At 41.0% G+C, this 19,445-nt stretch overlaps 1 protein-coding gene across 2 annotated transcripts in view; it reads right to left on the bottom strand.

Moving 5' to 3' along the window:
- The window catches only part of Ca8 (carbonic anhydrase 8), a 96,980-nt gene that overhangs the window by 7,489 nt on the left and 70,046 nt on the right, over nt 1-19,445 (bottom strand). Inside the window, exons 8-9 of one of the 2 annotated variants that reach the window (XM_037202427.1) lie at nt 11,696-11,767; nt 10,523-10,692 (exon numbers count right to left, since the gene is read on the bottom strand). In XM_037202427.1, coding sequence (XP_037058322.1) covers nt 10,558-10,692; nt 11,696-11,767 — 207 coding nt within the window. In that variant the 3' untranslated portion in view covers nt 10,523-10,557. The remainder of the gene's footprint in view (nt 1-10,522; nt 10,693-11,695; nt 11,768-19,445) is intronic. The other variant, XM_028878519.2, reaches the window with a different exon arrangement.

Raw genomic sequence — 19,445 nt, 5'->3', positions numbered from 1 at the left:
ACGGGTATAGGAATCATTCAATGTGAACAGAAGGATGGTGCAAATCTGAGAACACTTAAAACACAACCATTTATGTTGATTAGAAATATGTATTTACTGAGAATAAGAGTACCACCATCCAAATGGCATCCCAGCAGTGAGCAGTAAGCACAGTACTTCATGAAGGTGATGGACTGTGCCCTTTGGATATTATGCTGGTGTAAAGACTGAAGGAGGTATTCACAGGGAGCAAAACCTTCCTTTTTTTAATCTTAATATGGTGAGTAACCATTTGGAATAATTTAGTTGAGGACCTTCCAGACAAAAGACTAAATTAAAGAGTGTCTCGAGATCCAGATCAGTACCTGCTCCTTGAAGTCTCTGACCATGTACTTTTTCTGTAGTCAAGCACGGAAGACCTTAAGTTCCTAACAAAATCCATCGCAGAATGAATGATGAGAACTCAGAGATGAGAACAGTAAGAAAACAGACCACTTGCTGGGTTTGCTTTAATAAGCACAGAAATGGAAAATAAATTTATCTGAAGTTGTCAGGGATTTACAATTTTAGCAATTTATTTTGAGGAGCTGTTATCTTTTGGCATATTTCTTGACTGGAGAAATCTCTATATAATCTTAATAAATATTTCAGAGTCTGTCAAAAGTACTAGGAATAGTGTTGTAGCTCTGTTATAAAAACAACTAACTAGAATGTTTAAGTAAAATTTAAATAGCCAGAGAGTTAAGCATACCTATGTGTATATACCATTTAAATTTTTTCCTAAAACTTACAGTTAAAAGCAATCATTTGTCTCTGGTTATATTCCCATTAAAAATATTTCCAAGTAGATGACGGCTTAGCCTTGGGAGGCTCATATCAGCATCCACTTTCCTCATACAAGATTTCTTCTATGCATACTTGAATGGTCTAACTGTTTATGTCCTCTCCTCCGCCCCCTAGTTCTTACAGTGTTGGTATTAGGAAGAGCCTTGGAGGGGAAGTTAGACCCTGGAGACAGAGCCCATGTGCTGGGACTAGAGTAGATCACAGAGGCAGAGCCTATGGGACTGGGATTACATTACTCACAAAGGGGACTCCACAAACCTAGGGAGTACCTTTGTGTGTAAGAAGGGATTGTTCTGTGTTCGGGAAATGAGTCATCCCAGGCAGTCTTCTGCCTCCCTATCCTGAGGTTGGCTTCACAGTCTCCAAAGCTGAGAGAGCCACTTCTGTTGTGGAGAGCTACTCCCACTCCTGGGATTTTGTCACAGAGGCCCAAATAGAAGGCACTTTCTAGGTCTTTCCCATTTTCAGGAGAGGACTTCTGCCCCAAACAGAGGGACCAAGGCTATCATTCTTTCCTCAGTGATACTGATGCCGTTTCTATTTTACCCTGAGACCTCAGGCTCTGACCTTTTGGTTATGAATCTTAGCCTCTAATGACTGAGCTGTCCCTCTAGCCACAAAACTTCTGGTTTCTCAAGCACATCCTGCTTGTAAGCAATATGCTCTATAGTATTAGGAGGTGGAGCACTGGAGAGGTAGGGGTTAGTTCCCTTAACCTGGACCTTAACCTCTACATAAATGATGAAAATATTGACAAAGTAAGTCAGGGGATTCAACTATTTTGACCTGTTTCTCTGCTTCCTCAGTAATGGCTAACACAAGGCAACATAGTATTGGCCAATGCAGATAAAATTTCCAAAGCTCATTTCAAAGGATTCCATAGTTAAAGTCACATGTTAATAATGTTACCTTTCATTGTGGGCTGCAAGGAAGAATAGAAAACCCATCCCTACCAATGGCAGGCATTACCAGGCAGTCCCATTACTCTTTCCCATGGTACTCATGGGTGAATTCAGAATCATTAACACTCTCCAGACAGCTACTGCCAACCAGCTGGGGTTGACATATGAGTTTGGGTGCTGTCTGTTACCTGTGTCTTTCCTTAGCAGCTTTATGTAGAATTTGTACAACAGTTGTACATAATCTGACCCTGACTTTGCAGGTGGTGGTGACATATATGGAGATACTAGATAGCTCTGGAAGCTTTCAGAAAGAAAGCACACAGAAACAGGTGACAAATAAGAAACAAGGTGAGGCAGCCAGGGTCTGCACAGCCCACCTCTGAACATCAGCCAGCAGAGAGCCGGGGCGGTAAAAGGGACTGTGGATCCAATTGCTGAGTCCACAACACCTTTAACACACCCAAATGAAAAGAGCACACCTGGACCTGCCCTTCCTGTCCTAGAGTCATGAAGAAACAGGGGTCTCTGGTCCCCACATCTGCTGGCCCTGCTTATCCTCACCACTTCAGGTCTTCCAGAACCACAGAGAAGGCTTTGGTCCCCACACACCAGCACTCCGCACCCTGTCGCTGCTCTCTGGTTAAACGTTCGCAGTGCTGTTTCCTACACCAGACTGTCACGGCGTAGTGAAGATTCCTGGAAGTCTCATGGAAAGAAAACCAACCTAATGTAGTACTTTACAAATGGACTTAATTCCAATACACAGGAATTCACACTTCAGTGGAGTAAGTGGAGAATAACACTTACTCCTACCCACATTATTAGAAGACAGAAATTCACTAAAAGCGAAATGGAAGAAGATCTAAACCCCAGTAAAGAAAGAAAGGCTACTAAGGCCAGTTTACCTGGGAAAGACTTGGTGAGCAAAAACTGTGGTCCCTCAAATATAAACTGTGTTTAAATAGCCAGAAGCCACTAGAATACTCAGAACTTCCTAATGGTAAGTTCCAGGGTGGTGTGGGGAGAGGCTTGAAGGACAGGCCAGCAACTCCTGTAGCTATCTAACTTTACCCAGGAGCAGGCTACACTGTAAATAGTCAATCTGACATTCTAGGAAGTTCTCTGGGTTTTTCTAATTCGGAAAATTGTTAAGCAAAATACTAGTACTACTTTGATTATGTTGTGGTAAAATATTAGTTTAACTGTTCAAAGATGTATTGCATTTGTTTATGCTGTGGGATATTAGTTTAACTATGTAAAGATGTCCTGCATTTGTTTATGTTTTGGAATATTAGTTTAAGTATGTAAAGATGTGTTACATTTATTTATGTTGTGGAGTATTTTTTTTAACTAAGTAAAGATGTGTTGCTATTTTACCTTGCCTGTCTAAGACACCTAAATGGTCTAATAAAAAGCTAAATAGCCAATAGCTAGGCAGAGGAGGGATAGGCAGGGCTGGAGGACAGAGAGAATAAGGAGGAGGAGGAATCTAGGCTTGGGAGAGACAGAAGGAGACACCAGGGAGATGTAAGGGTCCAGCTAGCCAGCCAGACATGGCGGAAGCAGGAAAGCAGGACATACAGAATGAAAGAAAGGTTTAAAAAAAAAATCCTGAGGCAAAATGTAGATGGCTAGAAACAGGTTAAATTAAGTTATAAAAGCTAGTGGGACAAGAATAAGCTAAAGGCTGTGAGACCAAAATGAGCCATCTTAGAAATAAGACCAAAATGCAGGCCAAGCTTTGGTAATTAATAAGATGTCTCTGTCATTATTTGAGAGCTGGCTGGCAGGGCAGAGAAAGAGTTTGACTACAGGCTCTGTTTTCCCTTTAAGGCTTTCAATCAGATGGACACCAGCATGGGAGTGGCTTCCTGTGTGCTTGTGCTTTTACAGTGCATCCTGTTAAAAAGAGCAGATTACAGACTCCTGCAGTACCTAAGAGAAAATGTCTTCTTAAAATCCTGGTTGAAGAGCACATTATTTCTGGATATTTCTGCACTAATTTTTAGCATTTTTGGCAACTTCCCTGAACTATATTTTTAGCTCTTACCTTTCTAGCTGGGGACTTACTATGAAACCTTATTAGCTTCAACCCCTGCTCACTTCCCTGCTGCCTGTCCTCTCATTTGCCTTTGACATAATACAGTTCATGGAGACAGAAGCAGGCACATCCACCACACAAGTCCAGAAGTCAAAGGCACCCAAGAGGTCTACTGGGATAAACTTGTCCAGCCGGGTTCCCATCAACACCACCACACAGGAACTGAGAGGGTTCTATCCCATGGCACCTTTCAAAAGCCTGGTCTAAGGTCTGATCTACTTATTTATAGGAAAAGTCTTCCTTACCACTCCTAGAAGAAAATCTTCCCTTAGCTGATGTATGTCCTCTTAGCTGCCTATTTAAAGCCATTTTTTTATGTCAACATACATCTTTTGAGCAAAGGACAACAGACAAAGAGAACATGCTTCGACCACATACACTGGCCACAGCCATGATGGTTTTCTTCTGAAAACATTCCTTGGCGTTAAAAATCATGATATTGAATGTACTTCAGGGATCAGAACATGACAGTCAACGTAAATACGTTGGTTCCTGTCTGCAAAATCTTGCTTTACTTCTCAAACCATCTCTTTTCTAAATCCTCAGGTGAGAAAAAAATTAAATCACTTCAGAATTGTTATACACAATAAATTATTAACATTTCTAAAATATAAAAAGGAAAGGGGATGTATTTCAGGCAGGAATTACGTTCGTAGTACATACAGTAATCCTGAAGAGAGCCTACACGGTTCTGATATTTTTCACTCCCAGACTAATAATAATTTAGTATCACATAATCAAAACATAAGAGATGACTTAGGCATCCCTGGTGTTTACATACTTTCCTGAAATCATTCTGTAAACGTTGGACAATCTATTTCATTCTGAGGGAAATCTGTAGGATCCAGGAAATAGAAAACAGCCCTATCTGTGGAGCCCTTAATACTTTTGCTAATGCTGGACACTATGTTAAGTGATTCAAGCCCAAGTGCTGCTGGCTGAAAATCCACCTTTGAGCTTTTCATCTATCCGGAGGGGATGGGTAGGCTTCAGCACTGAGACACGCCTCACCTTCCTCACACAGTTCTCCCTTTCCCATAAAGCTCTGTGTTTTTCTAGCCTAGAATTCTTTCTGGTTACAAAAGAGAACAGATATGAAATTGATGCTAGCTATTGCTTCATCAAAGCTAAGAAGACAAAATCATTAACTGTAAAAGCACATGTTGGGAAAAGTTCAACACAGTCAAGGAAAACTTCAAAGATTCGGAAAGAAAAATGGCAACAATTATGACAAAGGATTATTCCAGAATGTTTGCTGGTCTTTCCTTCTTTATTTTTCTGTTTGTGGTTGTGTTATTTTTTTAGGAGGGAAAAGAAAATTATTTAAAGAAACATGTATACTTGGTGCTTGCAGAAATTAAATCATTAATATATTGCAATTAGTGAAAACCTGTGCATGGATTAATATTTGAGTCCTGGGTGATCCACTCTGTGGCCAGTCCAATAGCTTTTAAATTGAGCTAACACTTAATAAAATAGGCAAATAATTATTTTTCAAAAGATCAGTGCCAATATTATGATACCAGGCATTATGTGAGAACTGGACCCCATACCAAGTCTTATTATTTATTGCTGTTACTAAGATTTGTTTCTTTCTGAATCCTATTTTTAAAAAATTCAAAGATTAATTAAGGTTGGAGAGATGGTTCAGCAATTAACTTTCTGATCTTGCAGAGGACCTGTGTTTGGTTTCTAGCATTCACACCAGAATGCTCACACCATCCTGTAACACAAGTTTCAGGAAATCTGACACCATCTTCTGGCCTTTGCACATATGTGGCATGCACTCACACATACACATAAATAAAAATAAAAATAAATATTCTTTAAAACTTCAATAAATAATGGATCTCTTAATAGCAACTGTCTCCCTGAAATGTGAGCCATCACCACTGAACCAAAGAATTCCTAGCAACTTGGTGAGTTACATGCTAATTCCATAAACAACTACCAAATTCTAACTCACACTTCTTAAATGCTAATATAAAAAGGTCTCATATTCCTTATGAGAATAATAATTCTTTTTATCAAGGCCCTCCAGATGCCCAGAAATGTCACATTTTAAAAACCTGTCATTTTAATTCCAAAACTAAAGTTATTTCAAAAAGCACAGCTGAAATAAATCTGAATTACTTTAAACATTTTTAGGAGAACAACTACCATGGAATTTCCTCCCCCCTTTAGTTCCAAGAGCTTAAATGAAACATTCATGCATTAAATTCAAAGGCTGACTATCAAATAACTTCACTTTAATAAAAATTTGAATTATGTGCCTTAGGGCATTATTAAATATCAAATAAAAAGAACACATCCATAAATCTGATTTCCCAATATAATTTTATGTAGAACTATGAATACATTTATATTATACATTTCAAGACAAAAGGATAAAAAATGCATTCAGAAAAGGACAAAATCAGAATTAGAAATTTTGAAGGATTTCCCTTTTTGAAAAAAAAAAAGATATCTCAATTGTAATTAGCTAAAAACATAGAAAGAGCAAACACCACTTTTCTGTCAAATAATTAAGGATCTGGAATATACATAATCTCACAAACAGTATGAGATTTCTGAATCTGCATGTGAGAAAGGCAGACAGAGGGACAAAGGACACACAGAGAAAAATGACAGTTCTTCAAGTACCCAGAAGCAACTCTGGTCTAGCCTAACTATGAATCAAACACCCAAGCCAGTAATATTATGTCATTAAAAGTGTCATTTATAGTTAATTATATTCACAAGAAAGTGCCAACTATGGCCTGAAAACCCCTTAAGTTGCTGCTCACCAGCCCCCTTGCACCTCTCTGTGACCCTCTGACAGGGCCTCTTCCTGTGGTCCTATGTGTCTGCCACTAGGGTCTTTTCCAGCTCCACTGGGGTCTTTTCCCAGCTTCACTGCCATTTGTACCCTTCTGGTTATTACCCTATTCCTCATTTAAAAATGAAAGCAAGGCCCAAACAGGTCCAATCTATAAATCTGGACTCCCTTCCTCCATCCCCTTGGAGCATGCAAAACACCTACTCTTAACAAAACTGTCTTCCAGGTGTGCTCGGGGTTACAGCCTTCCAAGTTTTCCAGTCTTCAGTAGCAAGATCTTGTTTCCCAAGAACAAAGTGCTCAGCTGCATGCTCTTCTCCTTCCCCATACACTCAGACAAGTTCTGGTATTTCTTGTGCTCGAAATAAAATCTGTCTTGGCATTCTGCCCCACCCAACCCAGCTGATCATGATAAATACATAAGGTATCTATGTATAAAATGTCACAATGGATACTATTAATCTGTGTGCATGACATGTTGATAGGTTTTTTAGGAAGATCAATAAAGCTAGACAGTGCTTGTGCCTAAAAGGACTGTATGTAGTTTTCACTTCTGATGGGACTGAAAGTACTTTGAAAAACCACTGGGTAGCCATTTATAAAGTCAAACAACCACCCCTTTAAGAAATGCCCAGGGTGTGGGACCTGTAGCCCTACCCCTCTATTAACCTCAGTCATGGCAACATGCACGCTTCATTGCCACACCACTCCCACCAGCAGGGTGGAGCCCTCTTTGACCTCAGCCCAGGTACTGCTAAGAAAAAGAAGTCACCCAATCAAGCCATGTACATCAACTTTCCAGCTTCACTGTTCAAGAAATGGACTGACTGCTTTAGGCAATGAACAGCCTGACTCTCCTGTCTTGTGATTAACTACACTGTAAATTCCCATATAAGATTTCATAAACACTTAGTGAAATAATCCCTCTTATACATTTGAATGCTATATATTTTTTCCTCTATGCCAAATACGTCCATATTTTACACAGACTAATTTTCTGATGCTTATTTATGACTTTCAACTTGACTCAATGAAGAAACACCCAGGAGATTAGTAAAGTTCACCGCTGGGTTTGCATGTGAAGGTTACACAACACTAGACCATGGGGGCTCAGACCTACCCAATGGATTAATCCTTTGGTAGATTCATAATATGAAGACATTGATGGAGAGGGTGAGAGGTAGGGATGATGCCTAGTTGGAGGAAGCAGATAACAAGAGAATGTCCTTTGGTCTGTATCCTGTCCTGGTCTCTTCATTATATGTGCTTCCTGTCTCCCAGGAAAGTCCTCTATCACAAGAGTCTAGTACCATCATGTTCTGCCCAAACAGAGTGGAGCAACCATGGCCTGAACTCTTTGAAACGCTAAGCTAAAACAGCTCCTTCCTCCACAGGTTGTTTCTGAGCAACGAGAACACTAACCAGTGCATCTCTACCCCTGAAATTTTAGCAACCTTCCTATCAGCCCACTATTATGATAGACAGGTATCTCTTTATTGACATGCTCCAACATTAACTCTTCATCTTTCTGATCCCAAAAATGACCTTTGCCAGCTTTCTTGCTGTTACTCAGTTGCATCCTACCCATGATTTCCTAAGGCCCAAACCTCAGCATTTAACCTGACAATTCCATCTCCCACCATCTTTACCCAGTTCATCACTGGGTATCATCTATAATTTCTATTTCCTATGTCTTACCTACTCTCCATCACTACTGCTTTTAATGTAAGGTCCAGGCTTCCATATCTATAATTTTGGCTACCCAACAGATTTCTAAACTCTTACTCCTGCTCTGGTCCACTTCAATTCAATCTATTCAATTTCTTCTCAGAGTGTACTATTAAAAAAAAACACGGGATAAAGTCAGTCCCCTGAATCAGTCTCTACAGGTTCATGATATGTCCACAATAATATAAAGATAGCTTAGTGTGGCTGATAACATCTGCCACTTGGGTCTTAACCTACTTCACCCTTTATTTCTATACTCTAAACACACCAGGCCTTCCTTCAGGGACCTTAATGCACCCATATCTTACCTCCTCCATGACAAGCACACCTTGAGGCCTTTTCAGAAAGATATTTCTCTTCCTAGAAGTTCCTTTAGCATTTCCTTAGTTCTTTTCATTCACATAATATATTAACATTTGCAACTGTGTATTTTTGAGTCCTATTTCTCTACTGTCAGACTTCTTACTTCAGATTCTAGAATCTATGAGGGCAGAAACCATGAATGTCTTTCTCTGGGTACACCCACAATCAGTCAGGAAATATTCTCAATAGTGATTTTGGACTTAGTTCATTCTAGCTCTTCAACTCATCTATTTTGAGATTTGGCCTAAAACACCCTTGGACTTTCTCTTTTTAATGTCTGAATTACTTATATGTCTTCCCATTCCTAACATGGTGGACTTGCTGGACCTTCATCTTCTCACATTAGAAGAAGCAGAAGGTTAACTATACTGGCCAGCTGAGAAAGGACAAGAACTGAGTCTAAAGCTCCCCATGGGCAGTTCTGAGAAACTTCCAGTTGCCCTGAAGTCAAGCCAGGTACAACATGTGATGTGTTATAGTGGGTTCATAGTGAAGCAAAACAATTTCGACCCTTAGAGGTTTGAAATACAATAAAAAAAATAAGAAACATAAGTAGTTAAGCGGAAACGGGGTCATGAAATGAAGTCTGCTTTAAGGGGAAAGTTGGGATACCTATTGAAATCAGTGTTTGAGCTGAGCCCAGGGCAGTTATGGGGTCAGTAGGCGAAGGATGGGTATACAACACAGAATGAGCAAAGCATACTCCAGAGAATAAGACTCTACTGTACAGAGTAATAACAGAGACAAGAAAGAAGACTGAAGAACACATGACCATCACCTTTGGAAATCTCCATCAACAGTGGCCAGGTCATGAGATTGTAAGCCCGGCAAGGCCTGAGATTTCCATCCAGCTGTGACTTCCTCATTCCTAAATATATACAACTCTCATATCATGCCATAGTTCATCATCAGTCCTAGATACATCCTGCTTCTCCAGGTACTGTTCTGGCAGATTCCCTTATGGGAAGCAGCTGGCTGCCACAATGTCACTGATCTATGCACACTTAGGTAGCTTACAAGATAAAGAAAGATTCCAATACACAGTAATCTTTGCATATATTTATCTTTCCCATGTTTGTGAGTTCCCTAAGGTTAAGTAATAAATATGCTGAATTCAATTCAATATATTGACAATCAATAAAATAATGTACAATATTAAAACAGCTAACATAAGCTTCTTGACTTTGCAAATAAAAAGTACTTCCAAGAAACAAACAAAAGAGAGTAATGGACAGGAGTGATGTGACCAAAGTATGTCATATGTATGAAAATATCACACACAGACCCATTATTATGTACAAGTAGCATATGCTAATAAAAATCATTTCTACAGGACACAGGACTTTCACTCCTGCCAGACCATCCCATCATATACCAGAGAGCAAGATGACCCTACAAGGTGATAAACAGGAAGGCTCATTTTTTTAGGCTTCCTTTCATGTTCTTTGATTAGAGGAAGTAGCTGCTGCATTTTCAGGAGATGACAAAGTGAATACCAAAGATACCACTGAGAATCCCTGCGTCTGCATCCCAGGTGCCTTTCCTTATGAAAGCCACTATTAAAGCAGAAAGTGGGATTAAGGGATGTTCAAGTGGAAAATAAATGAATCATATATTTTTAAAAAATATTGCATGAAACAAAAAGGACCACCTGACCTGTCATTAATGGGACACAAGAATGCACCATAAATTGATTAAAATGAAGTGTATTCCAGCAGTCAGCCTACAGAGTGACTTTGGGATGCTGGGTTAAGGTAACTCATTTTCTTGTCCAATCTCACATACCCTGATGCAGATGGGTTTGATCATAGTCTTTCTGGCTACTGAAATGCGGCTCGAATGACTCTGTCACTCAGGGGCTGGGTAGGTCGGAAATTGTCTCCCAAAATCCCATCACAGCCTTCTACAAGTTCTGCCCCCTTAACGTGTGTTCTCAGCCTTCGGAATTCTTCTATCTGAAAAGAAAAGCAGAATAAAGGCGATTAGTCACTGACCGCACATTATCAAGTTCAGAGTTTCATAAACAACCCAAACTATGAATAGATGACAGTATAAGAGAAAAAAAATGAAGGGTGAACTTCAAAAAGAGAAAACCAGAGCTGGAAAGAGCTCAGTGGTTAAGAAAGAATGCTCCGCTTGTTGAGGACCCAAGTTCAGTGCCCAGCACTTATATTAGGCAGCTCACACTAACTTTGAAGCTTGTTTTAAAACTCAATTAATTTTATATTTTCTTTTCCTAAGCTGAAGGCGCATCCTTCAAGGCCAGAGCCTCAGCCTAGAGCACGTTCTGTGAAAACAACTTCTTGAGAGGAGATCTAGCAAATGCCTCAATCATTGCACTTTGCAGAAAACTACTTCACAAGAATGCTTTTCCCTGATCGCAGTGACACTTTGAAGATTTCAAACATCAGTTGAGATAGATGGGAAGCTCATCTTCCTAAAACGTCATTTTTCTGAAATAACCACCCCTCAAAATCCTTTATCAGTTTAAATGGTTTCGAGTGCATGTGGAAACAGCCCATGTCAAAACGAGAGGCTGTGATGAATAATGTTTTAAGATAAAAGTCTTCAATAAACCCAGAGAGCAAGCATTAGAGACTGTCACTAGCACAGGGAAACAAATATGTGGCATAGGTCACCCTATGGATTTGCACTGAAACATGCTGTTCATTTTTAAATAACTTGAAGTAGAGGAAAAGAGGACAATGGAGAGGATGAGAGACATGATTGGATATGCTGCACCCTGGAAGAAGCCCCATCTCCTGAAGGTGGGCTTACTTGAGCAGAGGCTGTTGTATGAGCCAGAGATGCAACCCAACTGGTCTAAGACATCTCTATTTAACCTCACAGACTCACAAACCGAAGTGCTGACTAAAGCCCAACTCTAAGACTCTTTCCTTCTGAGTGCATTCAAGAGGCTAACTCCCATGGTTTGCAGTTTGAGGCAAATTATCTTACCCGAGATCCCAAGTTCCTATGGCCATCCAATCTAGCAGATTTACTTTGATTTCTATTTCCTGTGTCATTGTGCTAAAAAGGAAGCACAGAAGTCAATGTCTTCTATTAACTCGGCTACCATGGACATTTTGGTGTTTCTAGGTGTACTGGCTAATATTGTGTGTCAACTTGACACAAACTCAGGTCATTAGAAAAAGAAGCCTCAGTTGAGGAAATGCCTCCATGAGATTCAGCTGAAAGGCATTTTCTCAGTTAGTGATCAATGGGTAGGTGGTGCCATCAGTGGGCTGGTGGTCCTGGGTTCTATAAGAAAGCAGGCTGAGCAAGTCATGGGAAACAAGCCAATAAGCAGTACCCCTCCATGGCCTCTGCATCAGCTCCTGCCTCCAAGTTACAGCCCTGTTTGAGTTCCTGTTCTGATTTCCTCCAGTGATGGACTATGATCTAGAAGTGTAAGACAAATAAACCCTTTCTTCCCCAATTTCCTTTAAGATCATGATGTTTCATTGCAGCAACTGAAACCCTAATGCTTGGATATCACTCTGTATAAATAAAATGCTGATTGGCCAGTAGCCAGGCAAGAAGTATAGGTAGGACAAACAGAGAAGAGAATTGTGGGAAGAGGAAGGCTGAGTCAGGAGATGCCAACCCACCATTCAGAGAGCAGCATGTAACAGGCACACAGGTAAAGCTACGAAATACGTGGCAACATATAGATTAACAGAAATGGGCTGAGTTTAAGTGTAAGAGCTAGTTAGTTGTAGGCCTGAGCTAATGGCCAAGCAGTTTTAAATAATATTGGCCTGTGTGTGTTTATTTGGGTCTGAGTGACTGTGGAAATACAGTCACCCAGCAGGAGCTGGGTGGACACAGGAAAACTTCAACTACAGCCTAACTAAGACACTGGGTTTGGGCCACAAATAACATTTGAGTCGGTACCATCTCTGTAAGGTACTGACTTCTTTCCTGTGGTTCCATACACAGGTGAGTAGAAGTCAGACACGGGAAGGCAAATACTGTTTGATCTCACGCATATATGAATGTAAAACAGAAGTCACAGCAGCAGAGAGCAGCATGGTAGTTACTGAAAGTTTGTGGGAAGAAGAAACGGGAAGAGATGGCCAAAGATCTAAAGGCTCAGATTTATAAAGACAAAGAGGTTCTAGAGGATAAACTATATAGCTGACAGCATTGTGTTGACTTGACAGTATTAATGAGCTAGATCTTGAATTAAGTGCTCCACAAAGAACACATAATACTAATAAAGGTCATGAGAGGAAATGTTGGAGGCTTATCTTAGTTACTTTCCTATGGCTATGAAGACACCATGACCAAGGCAACTGACAGCAGAGTTCACTGGGAGCTGTGATGGTTTGAACAAGAATGGTCCCAATAGGTTCATGAGTTTGAATACTTGGTTCCTAGTTGGTAGAAGTGTTTGGGAAGGAGTAGAAGGTGTGGCCTTGTTGAAGAAGGTATGTCACTGGGGGCAGGCTTTTGCAATTCCCAGTTAGTTCTCTCCTACTTATAGTTAAGGACAGATGTTCTCAGCTACTGCTCTATGCCATGTCTGCCTGTTCCCATGCTCCCTGCCATGATGGTCCACTCTGAGACTGTAAGTCCACAATGAATTTGTCCTCCTATACGTCCCTTTGGTCATAGTGTCTTCACAGCAACAGAAAAGCAACTAAGGCAAAGGCGATGAACATGTTTACGGCCCTGATGGTGTCATCAGGTCATGGTTGTGTATTTATTCCCAAACCCATTAAATGCATATATTTCTACGGAGATTTTTGCTAAATATGTACAGCTTTTTATATCAGTCATATTTCAATGAAGTGGTTTAAGTTCAGACTCACATCATAACTCACAACTAAAATCCCAGCACTCAGGAGGCTTCTAACTTCTTAACTATGAGTAACTCTGCATGGCCTCCTTAACCTAGACATGGTTCCTTGAGGAAGAATTAGATAAGAAAAAGAACATCCTCTCCCCAGGCACACTGAAGCCACCTTTCCTCTCACTCCCATCTGTAGGCCACAGCAGCCCCAGCCCAAGCTGACTTCCTTCCTTCTTCTGGGTAACTGCTGTTGAGCCACAAACTAAAACTCCCTCCAGAAGCACAGGTCACTGAGGCTGCATCCACCAGCGACATGCTCTTATCACACAAGACAGAGGAAATGTTCAAAGTGTCACAAAAGGTGCTGCAATAACCTAAAAGTAGCACATTTTAAGAGCAGGAGTCTCCCAGATGAGGAAACCTTATGCCACCAGCTCCACTTCCTGAGTATTCACACACAATAGTGCAAACAAAGATGCATATCAGTGTGACAATCCCAGAGGACCAGAGACTTAGCATGAGAGTAAGAACTCAAAAACATCCCAGCAATGCCTTCTTTATTGACTATCTGTTGCAATCCTGTGAATATTGGATTAAGCACACCATTTGGATCAATTCCACCTGTTTGTTGTTTTGTTTTTACATGTATGTATGTACATATGGCTGTGTTTCCACTAGACAGGGCCTGGGGCTGCTGATTACTCTCATACTTACCTTCAGAACCTCAGCATTTTGGAATTAGAATACATATCTAATACACGGTTGGGGGTGAGTGCAGGGTGGGGTACACAATAGTTCTTGAGGTGGTTCTGAAGAATGGAAATGAGAACTGTCAGGTCCTACAGCACACCTGCTCCGTTAGCATCTCGCTCAGGTGAAGGCCAGAAATGTCCTAAGGGTGTGGGTGCATACTCCGGTCTGAGATCTACAAGTGCATTTGTGTGTGTGTGTGTGTGTGTGTGTGTGTGTGTGTGTGTGTGTGTGTGTGTGTGCTGTGACTACAGAATACCCACGACTGGGTGATTTAAAAATAATCTGTTTCTCACATCTCAAGAGATTGGAAATTATAAGCATAAGGAGCAGGCACATGGCAGGGTCTTCACATAACGAAATGAAGAGTGAAAGCTGTTCTTCAAGGAACTCATTAACACTGTGCCCACGGTCTTAGTTACTTTTATGTTGCTGCGACAAAACACAATGATGAAGACAACTTATAAAAGAAAGCATTTAATGTGGGGCTCACAGTTCTGGAGAGTTAGAGCACTTGACCATCAGGACTGAGAACACGGCAACAATCAGACAGGCACAGTGCTAGAGCAGTAGCTGAGCGCTTACATTCCAGGACACAACCATGAAGCAGAGAGAGCTAACTAGAAATGGTATTGGTTTTTAAAACCTCAAAGCCCACCCCCAGTGACACAGCTCTTCCAAAAAGGCCACACCCCCTAACCCTTCCCAAACAGTTCTACCAACTGGGGACCAAGTATTTAAGCATATCAGCACATGTGCAGGGTAGTGAATGGTATTGTCCTTCAAACCACCACATTCCACTCCCTGACCTTCATAGGTTCCTAGCCATATCATAATGCAAAATGCATTCAGTCCAACTTCAGAAGTCCCCATAGTCTTTCACAGTCTCAACATAATTTTGAGGTCCAAAGTCTCATTTGAGACTTAAGACAATCTCTTAATTGTAACCCACTATAAAATTAACATCAAAAAGCAAATTACATACTACGGAAGTACAATAGCATAGAATATACATTACTATTCCAAAAGGAAAAAAAAATACTGGACGGATACCCAGTGGGACAAAGTTTAAATTCTATAACTCCATCTCTGATATCATAGGGCTTAGATGTTTCCATCCTTCCAACTTTGCTGACCAAAACTCACTTCTTTGTTTTGGCCTAGTTCTACTCCCTGTACGCAGCTCCTCCAGGCAACATCCCACAGCTCTGGCATCTCCAACATCCTGGAGTCTGCAATTCAATCCAGGCTTCGCTTTCACAGCTTCATACAATGGACTCTAAGGTTCATGCAGGACCTCCTCTAGCTTTCCTTAACCGAGGAGGAAGATGTCACAGCCACTTTACTCATCTGTCCTTCATGATCTAAAGCCAAAACAATATGACGGATGCTGCCAACTTGGGCTGCTTGCTTGGCATGAAGCCTGGAACCTTCCTTGAATTACATTTGCATAAGCTTTACTTTGTTTTCCTTTTTAGGTGGAGAATATTCTTTGGCTGCATGGAGTTTTTCCCTAAGGCCATTGCTCCCTTTATTCCATTCTGCATCAGGGCTCTCCTTATCTCCTTCAGCAAAAGCCTCAGCTCCAGAAAATTTCCTGGTGCTCTTTTTCTCCTCAAACTGTATACTTTGTATTTCTTTTCATCGTGCTTGTCTTTTTTTTTTTGTATCTGCCTAAGTGTTGTGAGTAATAACTACTAACAGAGTTAATATTGTGACAGTAAATATTAGCTTAAAACCTCTGTTGCCAACAAAACCAGTCCAAATACTCTTCTTACATCTTTATCCTATAAACAAGGGAGAAACCTTCATGGTAGACCCCACCCTTCAGTACTATCACATTGTCAACACCTACATTTCGGAAGTGACAAATTAAAATCATAGCCATGTTAGTTTGTTTTGTTTTATTTTTCCTTCTATTTAGACATGGGCATCCACATTCTTTGCCAAAATATGACAAGAATGGTCTCTAGCCCAGTTGTTAATATTGTTCCAAACTGAAACCTCTGGAGCTGGGCCTCCATAGCCCACATTGTACTATTTTCTTCTAAGCTCATACTAGCATGGCCCATTAAGCTCTGCTTATAGATTTCAACCACTTTCCTAGTCCAAAGTCCCAAAGTCTTCTACATTACTTGAACGAATAATGTAGTCAGGTCTATCAGAGCGTGAACCCATTCTCTGAAACAACCTCTGTGTTAGTTACTTTATATTGCTTTAACAAAGTGCCATGACCAAAGCAGCTTAGAAAGCATTTAATTGAGGCTCATAGTTCCAGAGGGTTAGAGTCCATGACCATCATGAAGGTGAATATGGCAGCAGTAAGGAATGGGCTGGCACTGGAACATCGGCTGAGAGCTCACACAATGATCTGTAAGTAGAAGGCAAACAGAACTAACAGAAACCTCAAAAGCCCATCCCCAGTGACACATCTCCTCTAACAAGGCCACACCTCCTAATCCCTCCCAAACAGTTTCATCAACTGGGGGCCAAGTTTTTAAACACATAAATCTATAGGGGCCATCCTCATTCAAACCACCACAGCTATGGACATAGATGAAAAGTTACAACTAACATTTCAAATCAGTTGAATCATTTTCGTGCATGGCCATGGTGTGGACCAGGTCTTCAGGGCAACAGCCTTTCATTTCCATATGGAGCAATAAGACCCTCCAGGCAGCCAGCTGTGTCCCTAGCTTACCAGATTTCCTCATCTGTCCATAGCAACAGGTGCAGCCTAGGGAAGAGCATATGCTCAGCAGCCCTGGGCTTGATACCCAGCATCCAAAACAGACATAACCTAGATCCTAGAGACCACATACACCTCATGCTAGATCTAACTCAGGCTGTCAGCGCTAGGTCTGTTCTTACGTAAGACAGAAAAGGGATAGAGAGAAGGCAAGACTGAGAAGAAAATGTAGCCATCCCCCTTTGCTCAGTGCACTGTTTTCGGCTGAAGGGGAAAGGAAGAACAGGAGACAGGTAATACGAGAATAGAGATAAGCTAAGAAATGTAAATAGATAGGAGGGGAGGACAGGCAGAAAAGGCAGGGTGGGGTAAGAAGAGAGCAGCAGCGACCAACCAGCCCACTTCTCTTGATGTATGTTCACATCTCTTGCTGTATGGCCACTGTTCCATCAGCATATTCTAGTAGTGCTAGATGGTTCTGTCTCCACTTCAATGACCGTCAAAGTAGGAGATATCTTAACATTTCTATCATATTTGATGATGTTTGGCATTCTTATTCTGTTTTGTAAATCTCATTTCTAAACAAAAATTCAGGTAAAAAAAAATGTTTGTTGTTGTTCCAGGGTTTCTACTAATTACAGCACTTCTTATCTTAAGTTTATTTAATGGCTATAGATCTTAAAAAGAAGAAAATTACTCTCATTTAAATCTGCCCAATCATCTTTTTCACTCCCACATACAGTACATCAACCACGAATCTTATGAAAAAGTCACCTCCACAGAGGCTTCCAGTCCACCCTGTTTCTCTGCAAGCTGCTGTCAACTAGCTCTGAGAGCAGTGTGATTCAGCACACTTTTCTCGGTGTTGCTAGTGAAGAGGAGGCACCAGCAGCTTGCATGAGGCTGGACAGCAGCTCGGTTATAAACACTGACCGCTTGAGGTAGGATGCAGCTTCTGTTCTTCCCAGTTGTGCAGTGTGAGAGTCTGCCTGCTCCTTACCTCTTACTGGTGTTTCATGTATGAGCACTTCTTTCCCTTCCTCCCTGGCTCCTCCCTCCTTCCTCTCTCCTTTAATAATGCACATCTTGATTTTTCATGGCTATATACTTTTTCTTTGGACTTCGAATTTTTACTACCCTTTCAGGACCTCTCTTATTTAACTTTATTTTCTTTGAAATTTTATGAGAAGCAGTGAGTGAAATCTTCAAGTCAAAAACAGACCTCTCCTAAGATCGTATTTTAGTAAACCACTCTAAAGTGTATTTTCATAGACACAAACACATGACATATCTATGTGAGTCTGTATTTATACTGTGTGATGGTTGTTGGAGGAATTGTGTCACCGTGGGAGTGGGCTTTGAGGTCTCCTATGCTCCAGCTACTCCCAGTGAGACAGTTCACTTCCTGTTGCTTACAAGATATAGAACTCTCAGCTACTTCTCCAGCACCACGTCTGTCTGCATACTGCCATATCCCACCATAATGAAAATGGGCTGAACTTCTGAACTGTAAGCCACCCCAATTAAATGTTTTCATTTATAAGAGTTGCTATGGTCATGGTATCTCTTTACAACAATAGAAAACCTAACTTAAAACACACTGCTTCCCTCTCAGGAGATGTCATAGTGCTCTGTGCTAAAAATACCTAAACCTTTAGCCATTCTCAAGGGAAGAGGAGACATTTCCTCCAAACACACATGTTATTGGCACAGTTTATCTCCCTGCGTGATTGGTGAATAGGGTTAGCCTTGACCTTTGGCCTTATCAGAGGGATAACACAAAGCCAGGTTCCCTTTGAAACCAGAGAGAGCTACAAAGCAGTAGCTTTGCACTGCATCTTAAAGCTTCCTTGGACAGTGAAACGGTATATCATGTCTATGGCACACCTGGAAATGTTCACAATGACACTCAGCTTTCCCGTGCCCAGAACAGGCTGGCGAGGGAACCTCTATGCCATCTCAGGTAGATCATAAATCTCCAATACATTGAGGTTAAACAAACCCATATAAAACAGTTATTTACTCTAGGTCAACAAAACTGGAGGTTTGTCTATTACAGAAGCTGCCAACTTACTGTGAAATCTCTAAATTAGACGCCACTAGCCCAAGGCTCTCTCTTTAATATTTAGAGCAGATTTTCTAACTTCTTCACTCCCGCCTAACAAATCTACTTTCTGAAGTCATTCCTCAGACCGTCCAGTCTGACGCTCTGGGACACGTTACCACAAGTGCCACCACCTGTACAGTCATTTTCCTTCCCAGGTGAGGGCAACACTTCCGAGAGTGGAGGGTGTGTCTCAATTCTGTATCCGCTGTGCCCCGTGACACTCAGGCACAGTTTCTTATAGGAACAAACAGATGATGAAGAAGAATAATGGAATTAGGATTTGTCCTATGGAAAATAAGTGAAGAGGATGTGCTAAAAATTCAAAAACAGGGGAAGGCATGGAGAACAGGAAGAAAGAGAGCTT

The sequence above is a fragment of the Peromyscus leucopus genome, chromosome 2 (assembly GCF_004664715.2).
Source record: "Peromyscus leucopus breed LL Stock chromosome 2, UCI_PerLeu_2.1, whole genome shotgun sequence".
Classification (NCBI taxonomy): Eukaryota; Metazoa; Chordata; class Mammalia; order Rodentia; family Cricetidae; genus Peromyscus; species Peromyscus leucopus.
The sequence above is the reverse complement of the archived record's forward strand: the minus strand, read 5'-3'. Positions and strand labels throughout refer to the sequence as shown.